Source organism: Callorhinchus milii, unplaced genomic scaffold, assembly GCF_018977255.1.
Source record: "Callorhinchus milii isolate IMCB2004 unplaced genomic scaffold, IMCB_Cmil_1.0 Scaffold5, whole genome shotgun sequence".
NCBI classification, from domain to species: domain Eukaryota; kingdom Metazoa; phylum Chordata; class Chondrichthyes; order Chimaeriformes; family Callorhinchidae; genus Callorhinchus; species Callorhinchus milii.
The window spans coordinates 17,613,667-17,636,220 of record NW_024704746.1 but is presented as its reverse complement, the minus strand read 5'-3'; the positions used below and the strand labels follow the sequence as shown (position 1 = coordinate 17,636,220).

Here is a 22,554-nt window from a genome sequence, read left to right as displayed (position 1 = left end):
TCTTCCATTTGTGCAACATTGTGCGTTTCCACCACAGCTTCACCACCAGTATTGTCAATACCTTCATCTCCAGACATGACCTATCCAGTGACACGCTCCCCAGGCTCCCTCACCAAGTTCCATATCATCCTGAACTCTGCAGTTCAAGTCATCCTTACCAGTTATCCCGATATCTTCAAAGAGTGTTCCCAAGCAGGTACTTATCCATTTTTTTTAACCAATTGACTAACATTACTCTGTATTCTGAATTTGCATCAGTTGTTAATTATTGTAGACTCGTTTTTGTTCTCATTTTAGATCAGTAAACGACACTGTCATAATGCGTTGTGTTTAGTCTACTCTATTGTGTAATCTGATGGCCAAGTAGATGAAAGCATCACCTTATGCATTACAAGCCCATAAAAGGTCAAAATAGAAGCAGAGATTTGGAACTGATACTAATATGATTCAGGAATTCCGTCTTAGGTATTTTAGTTAATGCATGCACCTCGCGCCTATGTAAGAATATCCTCTTTTGAACACCTCTAACCCCAAAAATAGTACACAGTACCATTAATTCTTCCCACCACTCAAGGCACAATTAATTTGCCCGAAATGATTTCCATTCATTGGTGCTTGAGTTCATGTTATAATAATAAATAATCCTTGCATTTGATATAGCGCTTTTTCACGTCTTCTCGACGTCTCAAAGCGCTTCACAGAATATACTGTAAAATGAATGACAGTATATTTGTGGGCGAAACGCGGCAGCCAATTGCGCACAGAAGTGTCCCACAAACAGTCGTGGATTAAAAATGACCAATTTATTATTGTTTTGTTTTTTGGAGGGATTATTATTAGGCGTGTGGAGTAAGGAAACTTGTCCAAGGTTTTGCCCTGCCTGGAATTGAACCCAGGTGTCTTGCTTGCAAGGCGAGTGCTCTAACCACTGAGCTACAGGACTCCTCATGTTATTGCCACTGAAAGAAAAGTCTACTTCATGCCAAGCACTTTTGATTGCACTTAGCAAGGTCTTGTTTGGGCCAATACAAACAGCGTTGATAAACTCTTGCTGGTGTTTTGACTGAACTGTAACTTGAATTCAATATCCGTTGATGTACGTCTGCTTTTTAGCACATATAGTCACATTCCGTTAAAATAAAGCCCCTTCATCAAGCCCCAACCAATGCCATTGGCTGCACACTGTTGTGTTAAGGGTGCTGGAGCAGGGCCCCTCTCAGTTTTTCCTCCTGAGGCTGATTAAGTGTTTAGTTTCGACTTTAAACAGCCTTTTTTTTTGAAAACAAGAAACCACTTACTCAGCTCCCTCCTGCACATCTGATATACCACTCAACAAAAATACCGGTCTATGCACACAATACCCCACATTGGCCTGTGGCACAGCAGAAATATTTAGTGTGTACAGAAGATAGTGGTCTGAAGTTAACATTGATTTCATATTTCAAGAAACAAAATGTATGATGTATAATTTGCAACTTAATCTTAGAAAGATAGCCAGCCAGGACTGTTATAAAGTCTTCCTTTAATATCATACCTAGGCTTATATATTGGATTTGTGCCTCAATCGGTGATTTACATTATACACGTCAATGGAAGGTCTCAAAACCCTGGGGAAATTAATGCTTTGAGGAGAATTTTTAACAATGCAAATAAATTGCTGCAACATTTTTTTAAAATGAAATTTATATCATACAAAAATAAATTATAGCAGATGTGCAGCCAGTTAAAACATATGAAGCTGCCCTCTGGCAGCAAAAGAGTCAAAGCCCAAAACCTCCATACATTCATAATTCAAAACTGCAACACAAGTCAGAACCTAACCTGACATCTAGGATAAAATGTTGCAGGTGCAAACATTAACATGTACCTTTTGTGGAAAGGTTCTGTAAAATATTCTAAGTCTACGTGCGTAATCCTCTTCCAACAAACACAATCACAACCCCTCAACAGAATGCTCTCTGATATATATGCAGCCGTGAATCTTCGTTTATGTTGATTTAAGGAACTTGAAAATCAGTGGATCCCAATACAAAGGGACTGAATTATTTCAGGCACATTCTCTCGCATCCGGTCATATCCGAGTGCGTGCGGCCCCTTCTTCCCCTGAGGCTGTTGCCACTTCCATCTCCTGGGTCAGAATTTACTTCTCAAAACCAACACTGTCCAGTTCTATACCATTGCAATCAGTATAAAAATCAGCAGCAATGCCTCGGGTTCACTTGATGCTTTCTGAACTACAGATTAGCCAGGGCTAATTTTACTCCTACATTGATACATATGAAACTGCTGTCCATTGACCCAATACATTTTTTAATCAGAAAAAAATATTACTCCTTTTTTGAATGTAAATCTTCCTTCTTCGCCTTTGCACCAGGTAGTGCAGGGCTGTGCTGTGCTTTGGAAATGACTGTGATACACAATCTTACTGAATTCAAGACACACCAAAATTGCATTGTTTTACAGTTATCCTTGAAGTAGGCAAGTTTGTTTAGTGTATGGGTATGGCCATTACTCAATTATTTTTTACCTGAATATTGTTACAGTATTGCCAACATATTTACCAGGTACGCTGATGATTCCAGCCCTTCATAACTGCTGCAGTTTTGGGCCATTCCAACGTCACCTGAAAATCAATCAAGCACAATCATGTATGACAATCAATCATTTGTCAATATTCACAAGATTGGTTCAGATCAAGAAGGCCCCTTGGCCCATTTGATCTCCTCCTTCCAGAACACCCACCCTACTACCATCTTCTTACCACAGCACCAAGCTGACAATTCTACTTCTTATTGAATGATAATCAAGTGGAGTGTTTGCACATTGACAGTAAATAATTAACTTCCATTTCTGTTGATGTTCTCAAATGTTGTAAGTAGAGAGATGTACTGGTGGTTCTTTAAATCCATGTTTTAATAATTTTTAAAATTCTTTTTGGTCTCTTCTCCCCTGTCTATATTTCAAAATGGCAGCAAACCATTTGAGTCACATTTTCAGTCTTTTCCTATCTCAGTTTAGCAAGTGAACACTTCAAGAAGCAATGTTTCAGCCTCAAGAAGGGGCAATTAGAATGCATTGTTCTGAGGTTAGCCCTAAATAGGCTGACAAAGGTTCAATCAGCCCCCGCAGGGAGCTATGAGCAGCTAATTACAGAGCTACAGTGTAGATTCTACACAAGTACCGATAAGATATAATCCCTCACCAGCTACAAATCATCTCTCAATATTTTTTTTAAAAATTGAGGCAATTTTCATAAAAGTTACATGACTGTTGCAATATAAAACACAGAACAATCCAAGAATTAGGGTATCAAACATCACTGATAGTAGCAGGTGAGCTAAGGAATGGGAGCTACGTTTTAATGTTGATGATTCATGTCAAGGCGATGTGGAATAGAACAGTGCTATTTATTAGTAAAAGAGGAAACGGTTCAGTGTGAGTGTTGACCACTGAATGAAAGTTTTCAAGTCAATAAACTATAATCAAGTGCAGGAGCCATTGCGAGGAGCCTCAATCCAAACAGATTAGTTTAGCCCATTGGTGAGACCATAATTTGTAATGCTGTTTGCAGGTTCATAGAGTGATATGGGTGCCTGAGGATCATAACGCACTGAATTGCAAGGAAAGGCTTTCAGAGCTGAACTTGTTTTCATTGGTAAAAAGAATATTTAGACAAGTCGTTATTCAGGTTCTTAATTATAATGTAGCTGATTGTTTATTTTGGATTATGAGTGAGGAACTAAATCCACAAGGTCAAAATTAACAAGTCTTAAGTAAGAGCAACGTTTAGGGGCAAGAAATTCTTCTTGTGACTAAAAGTAGACTTTGATAATATGTGTTTATCACAAGATTTGCTATTTCTAAGCAGATATGGTTTAATTTTTTTCACTTTGTGGCAAAAGGATGCTTTCTCTCAAAGAGCCATGGCTATTTGGCATTGTTACTTGTTAAAAGCTGCTGCACTTAATGGAATGCTCCACAGAACATGAATGAATACCACAGGGTCACAAGACAAGTAAATACAAACATAAAAAAAAGCAAAGAAAACAGGACAAAGGTTTGGGGAAAAACAGAGAGCATGAACATGAGAGGACAAGAAAAAGTCTATAAGATAAATGTACAAGGCAAAAGCACTCATATACTCGTATATAAATGCACAGCTTACACGGTAACGTGTTGCTTGGGGGAGTTGAGTGAGCAACAGGCCATTCTAATTGTAAGCAGACAATTCTACCTCTATTTTTCAGGAGCTACTGGTCTTTCTTAGGTTTTTTTTGTCCCAGCTTTTATTATGAAACATTCACCAAAGTACAAATAGGCTATTTACAATGTATATTGTAGTGACTCACGGACATATTATTGAGAGTGGAGAGTAATTATTTCTAAATGTGTTGCCAAGGACAGCCATTTTAAAGTTTAGTTTTTGTTCCAAAGAAGACTTTTAACATACTTGTCATATTCCCTTGAAACTAAACAAATAAGAACTAAAGGGGTTATGATTGAATAAAACACAGTAAGACAGAGAGTGCTTTATATCTTGTGGCAAATAATACATTCAATTTCAGCATTTAATTTGGCTTACAATCTTGCCCCCAAATCCTTGAACTCCTGGGGTGTCTGAAAGAAACCAATGATTTTATTTTCCGAAGTGGAATTGCAGTGAGCAGAGTTGCTTGGAAAAGCATTGAAGATGCTTTCTTTTTTATTTTTGACTGCATTGACAAGAACAAATACAAATTGTATATCAATAAAATATATTTCCAAAACTGTCAGTATTTTTCAATCTTTTTCAAAATTTTTCAATCTTTGTTGGACACAGGAGTGGTGCCAGAGGACTGGAGAGTGGCCAATGTGATTCCCCTGTACAAAAAGGGACAGAAGGACAAACGTGGACCGGTATTTGAGGAGGACGGCTTTGCAGCGTTATGGGAAAAGGGGAGTGGGATTGACATTACATTGCTCTATTCAAAGAGCCGGCACAAACTCGATGGGCCGAATGGCCTCTTTTTTGTGCGGTACGATTCTATGATTCTATGATTCTCAGTATTCAACATGATTCATGTATGTTGGTATCATTTAAAACCATTTGAACATCCATGAGTTCAAGTTCCAATGCTTGTTCTTCATTCTCATTTTAAAAAACATTAAAATATAATAATGGGGTCACTTAATCCACGATTAATATACAGTCGATTCACTTTACAGTATATCCTGTGAAGCGCTTTGAGACGTCTCAAATGCAAAGATTATTATTATTATTTGACACAATATGTGGATGAGCTAAATTCATAGTTCACTTTTGAATACCAATTTAAGGTTTTCACGTAATTCTATTAAAATCTATTCCTCAGAATTCTTCTTCTGGCTCAGTGGGTAAATGCACCATGTGCTTTGATACTGAACCAAACTAGGATGGACTGAGGATCAAGCTCTGGTTTGTGTTGAGTTAGTTTAATTTAGCCAAGGCCATAGTGGGTGCTTTCAGTGTCTTGAGCTAGGAAAAGAGGAAATTAAAAGGGTTCCCATCGTTGATCCCTATGTTGTAACTCCTATTGGAAAGTTCATTTGCTGTAGATTTCAGGTGTGAAAGAATCAAGAATTAGACCAAAAGGGTCTGCTTAGCTGCGTGCCTGCACGAACCATTTCAGAACATGAGAGGAGAAAATTTACAGAAAATGTCTCTTATTTTAATTTAAACAATTAAACAATACCTTGTGTCAAAATATATCTTGCGATGTTTGCATTCAGTATAAGCGAGATTCATTTGCAGTGTTATTGCACTGCCCCACCCCCCATTCCCCACAAGTGAATCAATCAGAGTGCATTGACTATTTTAATTTTAAAAATTATCCCTGACGTATAAAGTTAATCACATTTAAAACTTCTTCAAACATTCCCTATATAGTACTAAACCCGAACGAGTTACCCGAATCACTAAAAATAGCAATTATTTTTGTTGAATCTTTTTCGTGTAACGTCCTATTGTAATGAAAAAGATTTTTTACTTTTAGTGGTGTGTGTGTGAGCAATAAACCCCAATGTCTGCATATTCACCACCGACATTCTGTGCAGACCTTTTGAAATTTACACAGAATGTTGAGGTGCAGCTGTAGCAGCTTGTGTGCTCCTGGCGTTAATGCGGAGGTCTGGCTTCAGTTCCCATGGCCCTGCTTTGCTTGTAATCTGGTAGAGGATCGACAATCTGGCCACATCTTTTAAGCATTGTGAGAGGTGCCATCTGAGTCTAGGAGCAGGAGATGGATTTGCTCCACAGTTTGCCAGAGGGAACTGCACTATTACATCGTTGGGTGGCTTTAGGCTTTGGAGAGCATTGATGTCACTGAGATGACAAGTTGAGCCAATCTCTCTTGAAGAGGCCAAACCTTTCATCAGCCTTTCCAGGCGTTTGTGCCACTTTGTCCCCTTATTGTTGATCACATGCGATCACCAAGTCAAGGTGTTAAATAGTTGTAACTGGAGACGGCTCTCGTTCCTTGTGGAGTAGAGGTGCGTGGGCACTATCACGATCAGTCTTTCTTGACAGTTATTGACTTGGTCCTCTCAGTCACTGAAGGTAACACACCATTTGTCTGCTTACTGAACTATTCTGTCGATATCTGCTTTCAGTGATTCAGGCACCGATTGTCTTTCCAACGTGGACTTAACCACTGTATGGTGTGTTGTGTCACCTGCAAAAATGAATGCTTTTGTTGGCATCTATCAGAACACTGATGAAGATTGGAAGCAGAATGAGGCCACTACACTGAGCTCACAGAGGGACCCACAGGTAGGGGTTGCTATAAAAGATAGGTGTCCCTTTTAGGTATTGTGTTTTCTGAGAAAGTCGCTCATCTAGCTCACCATTTATGCTGCTGAAGGCCAGTTACTCAATGAAATCTGAATGCCCTACAATTTCAGGCTATAGAAATGTTGAAGGCTGTTGTTCTAACACTATACTGGCTGATTGAGCAAAACACTCCAGGTGTGGACAGAAGCCTGTACAGTATATGGGGAAGATGCGATTGAGGGTGTTGCGATTGACAGTAAAGACGCTCATATGTAGTTCAAGGACACAGATCTGTAGCGGCTGAAGACAGCCATTTTGAATGCCAGATTTTATTATGATCAACAAATACATTGCAGTTTATTACTTTGCTTCAGAATGCCCAGTGAACATTAAAAAACCCACTTGCCCATTTTGGTAACGGGAACAGGAAGAGTGAGACTTGACAGAATGCAACAGAGTGTGTTGCAAAAGGCTGCAGCGTAGTCAGATTAGGATGAGATGTTTTGTTCTTGTTCCTGTAATATTAACATTTGCTGTAATTAATTGTAAGTCTGTTTATGTTCACTAGACAATGTGACATTATGTTACCACAATATATTGCTCAGAATGAGAACAGCTGGCAATTAAAGTGCATCGTTGAAGCACAACATTCCCTGCCTTTTAGAAAGATTAGGGCGTGATATTTAAATTATTTTTGTTTTGCATTTAGTTCTGGAAATCATTCGAAATTAAAACTGGATCCATCATTTTCGAACAGGTAGTTTCTCACTGACTAAACGAATGAACGTTAGGCAGAGATGGTCCATAAAGTATGCATGTGTTAAATGTATTATAACAATTTTAATTCAGAAGATCGGTAAATGAAGAAGAAGTAGGTCTCTCCTGCAGAGCTTTCTTATATAATTATCATTGCAGCTTCACAGTGATTTTATCCATTTAACTTCCAGCCAAGCTCCCTTTCCCTAAGCTACCCAAACACTAGGTTTTATCGTGTGGAGCTGGGACTGCCGGATTCACACGAAACTGGCAAGTCAGCTCACACGTGCAGAAGAGCGTGATAGTCGCACAGACAATTATTTGAACATGAATCATTTGATGGAGCTCAGAGGTAACCTCGTACTTTATCTACTAACAATTGCGCACAGGAAGCCATTAATTTTTCACCTGAATTTAAAAAAAAATAGAACTCTGGGATATAATTAACTGGAACTCACTGGAACAAAAATGTTTATTTTTAATAACCTATTTTTTTTCTTTCATTTATTTCTGTTGAAAGTCTCGTGAACTGAACACGTTTGTCACAATATATGTTGAAACGGAGAATTAAAGGCTCTGTGTTATCACCTTTACAAATGTTAACCTGCTCATTAAACAGTTGAAATTTGGCCTGTTACTATAAATAACATTTAACTGCGCTTAAATTGCTAGTGTTTAGATGTAGATGCATGGGATGACTCCGACACCTGTGTTTCTGCTGACTTGTGTAACTATTTTGTTCCCTCTCGAAGTATGTTCACTCCTATGGGGGTTGCAACAAATCAAGCATGTAGAATAATCCTTTTAACATTGGTGCTGTAATGCACAATGGCTTTGGCCCTTCACCCAGGCTCAATTAAAAACAAAGTAGAGGAGCTGGACCATAAAAAATAAACTGAACGTAGATGACCTGAAGGAGAATTGATGTTAATGTTAGGTGTGCGTGTGAGTGTGTGTGTATGCAGCAGATAATACTGTACTGTATAGTGTAGATGTCATAATTCATTGAATTAAGGTCATGGCTAGTTGTATCATTTTATATTGTTGGAATGTTCTATTATTACAATAATACAATAATACAATACTCTTATTATTATTATATAATTAGAATGGGGAGTCCTGTAGCTTAGTAGTTAGAGCACTCGCTCGCAAGTGAGAGGGCTTGGGTTCAATTCCCAGACAGGACAAAACGTTGAGCAAGTTTACTTACTCCACACGCCTCTGTTTACCTTGCATTACCTATTATTATTATATTATGCTTCATATCGTAGCATATATGAAAAAAGTCTAAAATGTCTTATGTGGGTGAAGTCTACATTCGAGTTAAATGGAACTATTGTAAAGTCCTGAATCTCTGTGCTCATTAAAAGCCCAACATCCTTTTATTCTTTTTGATTGTCTGCAAGCTAAGGAAGAGATAGCCATCTTTACACCAGATGATAACGTCAAGCACTATGAGGCAAATTGCTATCCTGCTAGTCATTCTGCTTTTTGTCTCTCCTGGAATTATTATTGATCTTAGTTGTTTTACTGCTGTGTTTCCACAGAGTTCAAGGTGGCTATTTTTACTGTCAGTGTGGCACATATTGTACAAGTGGCCATTTCCACACACTAGACCTGTGACAATTGGACACCACAGGAGGGAGAATCAAGAAGGCACTTTCCACACAGGTAAGTACCTCCAAGTGCCATCATAAAATATCATCCCACAGTGCACACTTGAGAGGAAATCCAGCAAAGACAGCAAAAGAAAACCATGGGCTGGCAAGCTGCACCATAAGCTTCTCAAAAGATGGCTATGAAATTTAGGAGATTGACTGGAGGAACAAGATGTAAAAGTAAGAAGAGGGTAAGTACTGCACAATTTGTGCTGTTCATCTCTTTGAAAAGCAAAAGTAAATACAAGTTAATTTCAGGAAAGCAAATATTTAGACTAGAATATTAGAATTAGGTTAATAGTGTTGTAAAAATGTTTGCTTTCTTGGATTTAAATTGATGCTCTTTTGAGGACAGATACATAAATTGCAGTGTCCTCCTCTGTTTAACGCACTGGCTAAAGTGCTGACAGAGTGTTGTTTTGACAGACGAGTTGCATGTACAGTGCTTGCTATTTGTTCTGGATTGTATTATTTGTGAAGCTCTAACAATCAAAATCTGGTGCGTTCCACCAATAATAATAAAGGTTATAGGGTAGAAATCTTTTCCTTCATGAAGTTCTTTATGATAATGTTAATCACTGCATTTGATAGAGCCTCCCATTGGGTGGAGGTTAGGCTCTATGGCCTAATATTCCACTGGTGTATGGTCTGCCTCACGTCTCCCATTTCAACTTTTCCTGAACCTTAGCTGGAGATAACAGGACTATTCCTTAAGCTCCTGTTGATGCAAAGGACCAAGCAGATGAGGCTTACTATCAATTTTTCTCTCCTATTGGAAAAAGGGTTGTAAATGTAGTCATCTGGAGAGGGTCATTTTGAGGTGTAAATTGTGGGTTCTAAAGCTGGGCTGCTTTATAAAATGCTAGATGTGGGGGGGTGGGGGGGGGATGCAAAATGTTTTATTTTGATTTGATTTTGTTTACTCCAGGTGAATGTCAATGTGCAAGAAATTTCTTTTCAGTAGGCGGAGTTTAGGTCTAATTTGCAGTGGTGGCGGGGATGGGAAGTGTAACTGGGAAATTCTGGATTACCTCCCCCTTTGTAAATCAGCATTGCGTTCAGTGATGGGAATGGGCATCTATTGCCTGGTATAGATACCTTATAGTAAAAATAACAATCATTTTCACCTACATAACATCTTTCACGTAGGATAACCTTTCAAAGCACTTTGCAGAGAAAGAGTGGAAACCTGGAAGATAGTAATTACCAGCAGAGAGGGAGGGTGCAAGACAGGGGATTTTGGTCGAGGTGGGCAAAGTGGCTGAAAGTGAATTCTACACCAGCGTGTCCTGTACAGATTGTAGAGTAGTTTGTTTCTATTTTAACTGTGATCGAACCGTTGCAGAGAATCAATATCAGTAGTATTTTATTTTAGACTCTTTAAGACTAAAAAATAATGATTTGGTCACTCAATCCACGACTGTTTGTGGGGCACCGCTGTGCGCGATTGGCTGCCATGTTTTGCCTACAAAATATAGAGTCAATTCACTTAATAGTATATTCTGTGAAGTGCTTTGAGACGTTTCGAAGATGTAATTAGGCGCTATATCAAATGTAAGGATTCTTCTTATTAATATTATTTATTTCCACTACCTACACACGAACATTTTTACCCAATCCTTAATTTCATCCGAGAGATACATTCAAGGAGTCCGGACATAGCAAACATGAACAGACAGCTAAGCTCTGAGTTCTTTGTGGCCTCATTAAAAATAACAAATGGACTAAATTTGAGACTGTAACAAAAGAAGAGCTAGATGAATGGATTTACAACCGAGAATAAAAGAAACTCGAGTCGACAAATAATGAAGTGCTTGATAAACTACACGGGAATGATGTCACTGGGCGCATAGCGCCAGCATTCAAAGAGTTAACCAGCTCAAACCAATTAAGTGCAATTAGTCAAGTAAAACTGCAGAAGGGCAGAGCAGCCTTTTGTTTAAATCATGGAAAACTTGCCCTTAATGAAAGATAATGAGCAGAACACGCATACTGTTTAAGCAGTCCGTCTCTCTCTCTCTCTCTCTGCAGCTCTTGGGGGCTTAATGTTCAGGATTTAGAACAAACTGTGTTTAATCGCTGTAGATGGCAGAGAAACCAGTTCAATTTCGCCCATTTTCCGATTGGCTCAAAGGTTGCATGGTTTGCAGTTGATAAGAATCCGGTCTTTGCAGGACTTTACTGGTCACTTGGAGGATGTCTGATCTATCGCAGATATGGAACAGTGAAACTTATGCAAATAAAAGAACATGCATTTTTAGTTACTTGTTTCTAATAATAGCACATCCTCAGTCGGACATTTTCCATCTTGTCTTCTCCTCTAACTGAGGAAAGTGGTTACAACTGTAGAACTCTCGCCAGCTTTCATCTAACTCTGGCTGTGTGTGAGTTCAATTTAAAGCTTGTGCATTTCATCCAGACTTAACTCCCAAATATGCTTTAGGCTGAGAGTGGAGAACAAATGTATGAAAAAAAAGAGTGCTTTTAGACTAGGATAATCCCATGTAATCTTTAAACTAAATAAACTTTCCTTTTTTAATATCCTCTAAAACTATTAATGTAAACATTGAATGAATAATCCCAGCCCTCAAACTGTTGCAACACTTGACGAGTGAATCAGCTGCAAATTGAGACACGTTTTTTTTTGCTTCATAAGGTGACATCACTGGGGTGGTTTTTTTTCCTGGTTGTCACATGCTTTAGCAGAAGCTTGGCCCTATTTTAATAAAACATTAAATGTGAAACGAGTTCCAGATGTTGGGACTCTATCGTCCCCAGTAAGAGAATCGTACAAGAGGAACAAAGTAGTTGGAATGAAATCTAAAGAGACAGCAGCAAAAAAAATAAAACCCGAATAAAAGAAGAAACGCAAGTGTGTGTGTGTGTGCGTGTGTGTGTGTGCTCCACATTGTGAAACTTTCAGGCAATTCGTCTCGATGACTCAGCTGGACTTCACGATAGTGAAACCCAAAGTTTGAGACCTTTGCTGTATCCTGTTGCCAGCAGTTTGATCAGCTGATTTTTCAGAAACACTTCGCAAAAGTTTTCATTGGTCAGACACAATTAACTTCCTGTCAAAACAAAAACAACTCGTTTCGACTGTTTCCCCTTGTATATATATTTTTCTTCTCTCTCTCTCTCTCTCTCTCGGCCTCAGCTGTTTATCAGGTTTCTTTGCGATAGTCGTTCAAGCCTCCACAGCCCCAACACTGTGGAGGCTGCTGTAAACCTGGGGTGGTGTTGGGTGGGGTGGAGGCAGCTCTCTTAGCTGCTTTGGCTGGAGCTGCGCTGTGCCCTCAGGGCACTGTTTTCCAGGCTGGGATCTCGGAAGAGAAGTGCCAAGGGGTTAAAAGAATGGAGAAGTGGACTGCCACACTGAAGACCGCTGGTCACAGCACTGAGCTGCCAGCTTACATTGCAGGTAACGCAGCGAATTGTTATTTCAGTGCAGTGGGGTTTTATTTTAGAGTTACTGCAACTTTTTGAATATTGCATCCAACTACAGTGTAACCTTATGTGATAATGCTTAGCAGTAAATGGATTAGCAATAATGTTTCTTTTCTTTAAATGGGCTAAGATTTTGCTTTTCGTTTCCCTTCCCGAAGGCACCGACTTTTACGTTTCTCGCAAGAACAATCAGCTGGCCCGGTACCTTGCCCAATGGGCCATTACAACAACAACAACAACAAGATTACATTTGTATATAACAGCAACAACAACAACAACATTACATTTATAGAGCGCCTTTCACGTCGGGAGGATGTCCCAAGGCGCTGGACAGTTGGGTCAGGGCCCGAGCAGGGGGTAAATGGTCAGGGTGAGGGGAGGGAAGGGAGGGAGCGAGGAGGGGGTAGAGAGTCGAGAGGGGAGCTGAAGGCACGATCAAAGAGAAAGGTCTTGAGACCGGCCTTGAAGGAGGAAAGAGAGGAAGCAAGGCGAAGGCACTGGGGGATAGAGTTCCAGAGCCTAGGGGCTGAGAGGCTGAAAGCCTGGCCACCGATGGTAGGGCGGTTGGGGCGGGGGATGTGGAGCAGACCGGAGCCAGATGAACGGAGGGTACGGGCAGGTAAGTAGGGGGATAGTAGATGAGAGAGGTAGGAGGGAGCAAGGTCATGAATGGCCTTGTAGGTCAGGATGAGGATCTTGAATTCGAATAGCGTATTCGAATATTCGTATAGCGTCTTTCACGCACGTCGGGAGAACGTCCCAAGGCGCTGGACAGTGGACAGCATTTCAGACCCGAGCTGGGGTCAGGGAGGGAGAAGGGAAGGGAGGGGAAGGGGAGTGACCAATGGCATGGTCGAAGAGGAGGGTCTCAAGGTGGGACTTGAAAGAGGCTAAGGAGGGGGTGAGGAGGAGTGATTGGGGGATGGAATTCCAGAGGTTGGGAGCAGAGTAGCTGAAGACTCTCCTGCCAATGGTTGGGCGGGGGACGTGGAGCAGACCGGAGCCGGCTGAGCGGAGGGAGCGGGCGGGTTGGTAGGGGTTTAGGAGGTCGCAGAGGTAGGGTGGGGTGAGGCCATGGAGGGCTTTGTAGGTGAGGACAACAAGCAGGGCATTTGCATAGTCGAGCCTGGAGGTGATGAAGGCATGAACAAGAGTTTCAGTGGCCTGAGGGGTGAGGTAGTGACAGAGACGGGCGATGTTACGGAGATGAGGGAAGGCAGAGCGGACCATGGCTTGGATGTGGGGAAGAAAAGACAGTTGAGGGTCGAACAAGACACCTAGGTTCCAGACTGGCTGGTGAGTTGTAGTGTGAACCATGGAGGTTGATGCTGCCAGAGCTTTAGGTGCTGAGGCCCTGGCGCGAACCAATCAGGAGGGCCTCAGTCTTGTTCACATTCAACTGTAGGAAGTTTGCCCTCATCCAGGACTTGATGTCCGTCAGGCTGTCTGTCAGGACAGCAGTGGTCCTGGAGTTGAGGGTGGAGGCAGAAAGATAGAGTTGGGTCTTATCCGTATACATATGGAAGTTGATCCCATGTCTGCGGAATGATGTCACCAAGGGGGAGTATGTAGATATTAAAGAGGAGAGGGCCAAGAACAGAGCCCTGTTCATCATTGTACCCAGACAGTGAGTGTCAGTCGCCTATTGAGGTTGTAGAATGATTTACAGTCAAACGCAATCCTGTCTTCACCAATCTTTACATGCGCACACAGATATATTTTCGAAGCAGGAACCATGGTTAATTTTTTTTCTCCTCCATTCCTTGTCTGGAGGACTTGAAGCCCATTGCAGCTCCCTATCCACAGTCCCTGCAGACATTGGCTAACTCAGCACAGACAAGGATTCCAACTGGCTATCTTCTCATCTCTGTAGTTTGGTGATAAATCTGATGGCAGCTTTACCCAGGAGACTGGGAAGGGAAGCTGTACACAACTATTAAGACATACTATCCTTGTAAAAGTTGGTTGGCAAATGGCATGAATTATTGTACTGGTTATAGAAATGCACCTATAGGTCAATTGCATGTGATTTTATCATTTTACTTACCGAGCAAACTAGAAATGCTCACTTGAATGATATGCCTTATTTCTGACTTGGAAGCAGAAATTCATACTTGTAAACATCCAGAAAGCTGGTGTTTTTGGTGAGAATTGACGTCAGCACTTCATCCTACATACAGGTGCAGTTAATGCATTGGCCGCGCACTCCACTGCCAGTCATGTCATCAAGACGTTCACAATCAAACATCTCGGCTGTGTCAGCCTGTTCCACACCCAAAGTTGTGCCAGTGCTCTAAGCCAGCTATGGGACGACAGATGTCATTTCCACCAGCTAATCCAGTTTGCTCTTCTCAGCTGGCTGCTAGCACACTGCCTGAGCTACACACATCTCACTCTTATGTTACGTTTCTGGCACTCAAATCTAGCAACCCATCTGATGCATTTTCACAGATCGTTTTATCTAAGGCAACCAATTTGAGTTTTGCACTGCTAATGTGAGATGACCTCTTTTCCAGCAATTATAAAGTGACATGACCAGGGCGGGCGTGAAGGGATTGATAGACGAGTGTGAAGATCTTGAAGTCAATCCTTTCTGTGATAGGGAACCAGTGCAGTCTGGTGCGATGGAGATACAGAGTTTAGAGCGGGTTACTATATGGGGGTGTGGAGTTCTGAATTAGTTGGAATTTGTGGATAGTGGAGCTGGGTACACTGGTGAGGTAGATCACATTGGAATAATCGAGGCTGGAGGTGATGAAAACGTGGATGAGAATCTCGGCTGCATTGAGTGTGAGACAGTGAGTGTCGATAGGCTGGGCGACCCTTCGAGACCTTGAGGGTCAAGCTTGATCCTATTCTTAGTCAACAACAACAACCACAAATAACGTGATCCTAATCCACTCACTTTCAGCAGAAGACACCGGAAAGGAATTGGGAGCAGGAATCTCGGAGTTAGCATTGGGATACCTCACTGGTAGCTCTATTATTGTGGGATTGACCTGCCAACAATGTACAACTTTTCTAGGTTTTAAAGCAGGCCCCTTCCCAAGCACACTAGCTCACCATGACCTGTGGACTGAGTTACTGTCTTAGGTGGCCTTTTGGGAGAAGCGTCTGGAGGGCGGAGGGTGTAAAGCATTTAGACAGGAAGGTGGAATCTGCAGGGAAGAAGGCGGGAGGGTAGATTCTGTCAGGCAGAAGGGACTACATGTGCTCTGGAATCATTTTGATTTGCAGAATTGCTTTGCACATTGTCATCAACACAATTTATTATTAATGAAATCGCACATCTTTGTGCCATAAATCTAAATAGTATGAAAAACACATTTTGCATTGTTATATCCATCATCGTCCACTACTTAATCTGTTCCATTCTACAGTGCATGAGATGAGAAATGAAGTAATTATTCTGCTGTATGTTCACTTATCTTGTGGCTTCTCTCAGAATGTTATCTTTACAGTGAGAGTCCTTTCTGTGTGTGGCTCCTAAGTCTTATACTGTATTTTGATCACATTTTTACACGTTTTCTCTCTCTCTCTCTCGCTCTCTCTCAGTAAAAGTGCTTAGGCCAGCCACATTTAACAAACTTATGAAAACCTCCTCTTCCTCTAACATGCATCTGTATTTACAATCTGCATTCCCCAGGGCTCTCCAGCTTCTGTTTTGATTCACTTACACACTGTTCCTCTCTGGTCTCACTTTCTGTCTCCTGTTGTTGAGTGGTCCTGTTGTTTTCCGACTTTATTTGAATTTTTGCTTCATATTCAGCACAGCATTACTGGGGCAATATTAAAAATGACTAATACATTTCCTAATTAGAAAAATGCATTAGATGAATTTCATAAACCTCACAGAGCTTTGCGTAATGTGTTTTTCATTTCCACTTTGGAAGTGAACCACAGCTCGCTTGTGAAAATAAGAACTATATTAAAACAAGCCTCTATACTTTGTGTGTTGTATGTGAAGATACAATAAATCATTGCCACATGATCAGCTCTATAATGTGTCCTACCTAAATATTGCATAATGTAAGATAGAAATTGGCTGAATGTATTCTTTTAAATGTCAAACGTTACAAACTTTGTAAGAAGTCTTGAGATCTGAAGGGTAAGAAACAGAAATGTTTGACAAAAATAAGTTGTAATGACATTTTATTTATTTGGAAAGGAAAGTGTTTCCGGAATGATACCAAGCATTCCATATCTGAAGAGACCATATGTTTTATCTAAATTATTTATTCATCTCTCCAGCTCAAAGTGTTTGACCCTGATCACCCTGGTTGAGATCAACTAACAGCCCAGACTGGGTATTTGGCCATCTTTCTGGTCTGTATGGCTTTGTTGCTTGCTAAATATATTTACGATCATCAATAGAGCATTTGAATTAGATTATATTTTTTACTTTTCCCTGTTTTGGTTGCTTTCCTCCCTCCCTCCCCCCTCCCTCCCTCCCTCCCTCCCCCCCTCCCTCCCTCCCTCCCTCCCTACCCTCACTCCCTTCAATATCATCAAGACCAATCTCTGAAAAAGAAGTTGTGCAGAACTCTCATGTCTCTTCCAAGTTTGCTTTAGACCAGTTATTAAGTGCTGTACAGGAGTGGCTTGGATGACCACATTTTTATCTTTACATGCTTTTGGGCACCTCCTTGGCTCACTTCAATGCCGCTTTCCTTGTTTAAGCCCTGGAGCTTCGACTACGAAGACCCTTAAAATGTGTATCCTCACTCTCCGCAGCTCAGCACATCACACAATTAAGAGCTGTGTCACTCGGCCACCGAATTGGATGGCTATTACAATTTGACTATTTTCTCCCAGTCTGATATTGTTTGCTTTGAGTGAGCTTTCACCATGAAATAATCAGACGCAGGGCATATCCCTGTTAAATTATTAACTTCTACTAGGAGTTTTTCATTCGCACAATTACAGTGTTTAAATAGAAGGCTTGATAACTTTTGAATTTGTTTATTACTGCGGAAGACATGTCAGAAATAATGATGCATCTTCTCTTGTGATGACCAGCGTGTAGCTGTTGTTTCGATGAACCTTGCACTCTTAAAAATTCATCAGTGACTCTCTGCCTTACACTATTTTAGCCTGAGGACTTACATATATTCAAACAAGGGTTTGTAGCAGTTCTGCACAACACAGACCTCACACACTGTTGTTGCACCGAGGTTGACAGATCTGCTTTTTTCAGCCATTTTAAAGATGTACTACATATGACATAATGTTACGGGGTTAAGGCAGTCATGTAACATAAGTAATTACCGGAGATTTCAGCTGTGGCTTGCTATATGTTAAAGGAATTTCCAGCTGGGGAACATGAGTAATGTAGAATGGAATCCTCGAGAATGTTTACAGCCGTTGTTCAACCAAATGTCATTTTTGTTTAAATCTCTCCACGTGCAGATATATATATAAATATATGACATTTGGGGATAGAAATTCTTCATTCTGTTCTCTTTAGTTTTGTCTTATGTTTATGGTAACTGTAAATTCACCTAAAAAATACACAGTAAATTATACACTTTACAGTAAATCCTATGAGGCACTTTGAAACGTCCTTCCCACATGAAAGCCACCATAACAAATGCAAGGATTATCATGGATGTAAATGTGGATACAGTTTATTTGGAAATGGAATTAAACCAAAGAGTTGGTGTAATTCCTCTGAATTTTCCTCAGCAGAAATACATTTTGTTTCTGCTCACTTCTGGTATTTCCCTGTTCACATCCACAACATTTGTGTCTGCCATGTCTTTGGTTGAATGATAACAATAATAATAATAATACTCCTTGCATTTGTTATAGTGCTGAATCATGCCAAACATCTTAAAATGCTTCACTTTGAGTTTTCGTATGAAGTACAGTAACTGTGTATTTGAAGGTGAACACAGCAGCCAATTTGTGCACTGTAATGTCCCTCAAACAGCCATGAGGTGAATGACCAAGTTTCGTATCTGAGGCTACTGATGGGACCTTCGACAATGCAGAGCTCCCCAGCGTTGCAATGGAGTGTCAGCCAAGATTGTGTACTCAAAGCTCTTATGTGGAACTTGAATTCATGGCAAATGTGCTACCAACTAAGTCAGGCCGATATCTATATAAGAATAAGAATAAGCCTTACATTTGATATAGCACCTTTTCACGTCTTCGAGACGTTTCAAACCGCTTCACAGAATATACTGTAAAGTGAATTGACTGCAAGTTTGTGGGAGAAACGTGGCAGCCAGTTGCGCACAGCAGCGTTACACAAATAGTCGGGGATTGAGTGACCAAATTGTTACTATTATTTTTTGAAGGAATTAGTACTCCTGGAAAAGCGACCCGTCAATCGGCTAACAACCGAGTTCCGACTTACTACTAGGTAAACAGAGGCATGTGGAGAAAGGAAACTAGCCCAACGTTTCGCCCTGCCGGGAATCAAACCCAGATCTCTCATCTGCGAGGCAAGTGCTCTAACCACTGAGCTACAGGACTCCTCTATATGCACAGAAAGGCTCCTGCCGGGTCTCTGCTTTTCTGGGATTCTTGTATCCGTCCACTGATATGGTTAGGCTGTTGGTCTCAGCACTATTTGTTGTGACTGAATAGTGCATAAACATAGAAATTACAGCATGAGAGGAAGCCATTCGCTACATTGAGCCAATGCAGGTGCAAATCCATCAACTGGAGGTACCCACTTTTATCCCAATTTCTGCTCATTCTCCATATCCTCTTAAACTCTTCCTCTTCAAATGTTTGTCCAATTTCATACAAAATGTTGCTATGGCTGCAGCCTCAATAGATAGTTGTGGCAAAGCATTCCATCTTTAATGACCCTTTTCATGAAAACAAATTAATTCAATTGTACTATATCAGGATGCCTGATTAGGAAGCTTGGAGTGTTGATCTTCACTCATTCCTATTATAATAGCCCTCCTGCACAATTCAGGATGGCAAGAATAAAACATTTGCAGATTCTATCTGGACAATATTAACACTGGAGTCAGGAGCCACAGTTTCAGCTCAGAGTCTCCATAATCCAAATACAAACGAAAGACATAATCAAAATGGTAACAATACTCTGAATATATTGCCTCTGGGGTTGTAACTTCTCAAAGCACTTCACAGGGAATTGCTGTCAACTGTAGTGACTGTGTATTCGTGGGGAAATGTGCAGTTATGTAAAAAAAACACAGATGCTCACACGCTAATAGTTCTAGGTTTGTATCTTACCCAGCAGCCATTGATCCACTAACTTCTATTAAACCTGCACAACTGTGAAAGAACAGGAATGAAAGAGTTGTGGCTGCTGCCTGGGTAACTGGCAGATCAATCTGCGATGACATCTTGTGACATTGCAAACTACCTGTACAATCATAGACTGAACATCGTTCCTGTTATAGGACTTGTATACATTCTCTGCAGTTACACGGACGGCTCTCAAGGTACAATCAATTGCATTTGAAGAACTGGGGTAATATTTGTTGCACTGGAAGTGCAGAAAATGGTTCCCCTGGTGCTCCATGGTCTGCGAGGGCAAGCTGTAAAGCCAACGCAGTATAGCAAAACAATAAGAAATTGATATTACCAAGTCCCTGATAGCTCATCACAATATTTTCTCCTGGTTGGTACAAAGAATATGTGCAAAGGACACCTCTACCAATGACAAGAGTTTCCAATGTTTCCAATCTTGTACCATTTGGTACAAGCAAAGATGGTGGCAATCCTTATGTAATCAGTGAGTGGTGGAAGTGTAGATCTATATATCAAAGGAAAATGGGTTGAGACAGGCTGTTAGAGCAAAGTCAATCAGAGCATTTAAAAATTAATTGGACAAGCAAGTGCAGAGGAAGGGCGTTAAAGGGTACGGGAAAGAGAAGGAAATGAAAATGGATGGCCTTTTGGAGAAGCAAATACCAACACGAAAAGATGAGCCCAGTGGCCCCCTACTGTGTCGTACATGTTTAGGGGTCGATGGACGAAGAAAATACAGCGTCAGACTAGTCAACCAGTCCCTGAGGCTATTGTATCGATCGGTTCCTGTCTCGTGTTATGGAAATAATCTAAAAGAAAGTTATTCAGAAAATGTTACCCTGCAGCTCTAGATGCTCGGACTCCCAAAAGACTACCTAAAATAGGAATAGGAAAAGTTGAAAGTTGTTGACAGGTCAATCCCTCAATAACAGAACTAACAGTGAGCTATCCCAATGGCCAAGCCACAGGACAAATAGCTTCCCTGTTCCATGATTCATAAATGTGCACCATATAATGTTGTTCAAATATCTTGTCAGTAGACTACTGTACAAACAGAAAATGGAAGAATCAAAACTATGTTTTTCCTACATGCATTTTATTTGTTCCTGTTGATGTTCTTTTTAAATTAAAATTCCTGTTGAGTGAAAACTTTTAGCCTGGATGAAAGAGTTTGAAGCCTTGATTACACACAGTCAGATTTCCTATCATATCCTACTCGAGTGCTGTGTCATTTTGTTCATATAAATACAAAATCCTGTAAAGTGTAAAGTCCTGATTGATTAGTCGTATTCTGTGGCAATTGTGTAATTTATTAATGTGAAATACTGTGACTGATGATATTTTCCCAGTGAAACAAACCTGATATTTCACTGTCTTCAATGATAAAATACCCCCTTTTTTATGATGTCAGAATAGCTGGTCTAATATTAACAGCCTCCTCATGACGTCAGTGTAGGAAATATAACCATTAAATGTTTCATTTCTTTCTCTGATCTTCGTTTCCCCTGGTGGTGTTTCACAATGGGGTAAGTTGCAAGCAACCCTCTGGTATCTCACCCATTCCCATTCCTCATGTGTGAGCCTAGATAGTGAGCATTGGCAGCAATTTAACCTTGGAAATCATTACAGCCGAGCTTGATACTATCCTCACCAGATCCTCACAACAGGAGAGGTCACTGGTGATACTGAGGCCAATTGTGGCACCCTACTGTCAGCCTGTCACTGTCAGTCACTGTGAGATAAACCAACTCAGCATAGGGATCGGACCTAGGAACTTCTTGATCTTTTGGCTCAGTCCCACATCAAGCAAAGCATTTACCCACTAGGGCATTGGGTAGTGATTGCGTCTCATTATCCCTTATTAATTCCAGCTCCTCTCTACCTTGGATCCTTGATCCAAGCTGTGGCAGAGAGGGTACACAGGTGACCTGCTCCCAGCTGTTTACTGGGAGCTATGACTGTGGCTGGTTAGTTCACTGGCTGATTGCTTCTATAGCTTTGGGGAAAGATTTGTCCTTGACTTGACATTTCACCCAGACAGTGAAGCAAAGATCAGCTATTCATCCTGTTTAGCATCACAGGGGCAAACCAGTTTTGAATACAAGTTTGTATAATATAATCATATGCCAATATGCTACAGCACTGGACAGCTAGAAAAGTGTCTGCTGTCACCAGGACAAATTCCTATGAGGTGTTGCTTGCAAGCTGGGCAATCATTCTCACTGGTGACTGGCAAATATGCATTTAATGTTGCCTTATCACACCACCTCTATGTTAATTTGGTAAATGGTTCATATCGTATGCTGGTCCAAAATAACGTATATTCTGATGGCAACACAATAAATCACCATTTTAATCAGTATTGCATCTCTGTAAACTAAGAATGTGCCTTTTGCTTCCTTCTCCTACAGTCCCTATTTTCCACTTTGCTTTGGTTACCACGCTTTCCTTCTAAAAGCACTTCAAAAAGTTATTTATTTTCTGGCATCTATAGTAGGCATCTGCCTCCATTTCCAAGTCTAAAGAATGGTCCTCTGCATAATTACTGTATTGTAGAAAGAGATACAGAGATTACTCTAAAAAAAACAAGACATTCCTTGCAAGGATCTTTGTGGGACTTTGCTGGCCGTAAATTGACTGCTGCATTCTCTTGCAAATGCGCAGTCA

At 40.7% G+C, this 22,554-nt stretch overlaps 1 protein-coding gene across 1 annotated transcript in view; it reads left to right on the top strand.

Annotated features, from left to right (window-relative positions):
- Positions 1-5,003: 5,003 nt before the first annotated feature.
- The window catches only part of LOC103174681, an 89,916-nt gene continuing 72,365 nt past the window's right edge, over positions 5,004-22,554 (top strand). The window contains exons 1-3 of the mRNA XM_007887180.2: positions 5,004-5,015; positions 6,628-6,787; positions 9,091-9,214. Of these exons, the coding sequence (XP_007885371.1) occupies positions 6,698-6,787; positions 9,091-9,214 (214 nt within the window). The 5' untranslated portion in view covers positions 5,004-5,015; positions 6,628-6,697. The remainder of the gene's footprint in view (positions 5,016-6,627; positions 6,788-9,090; positions 9,215-22,554) is intronic.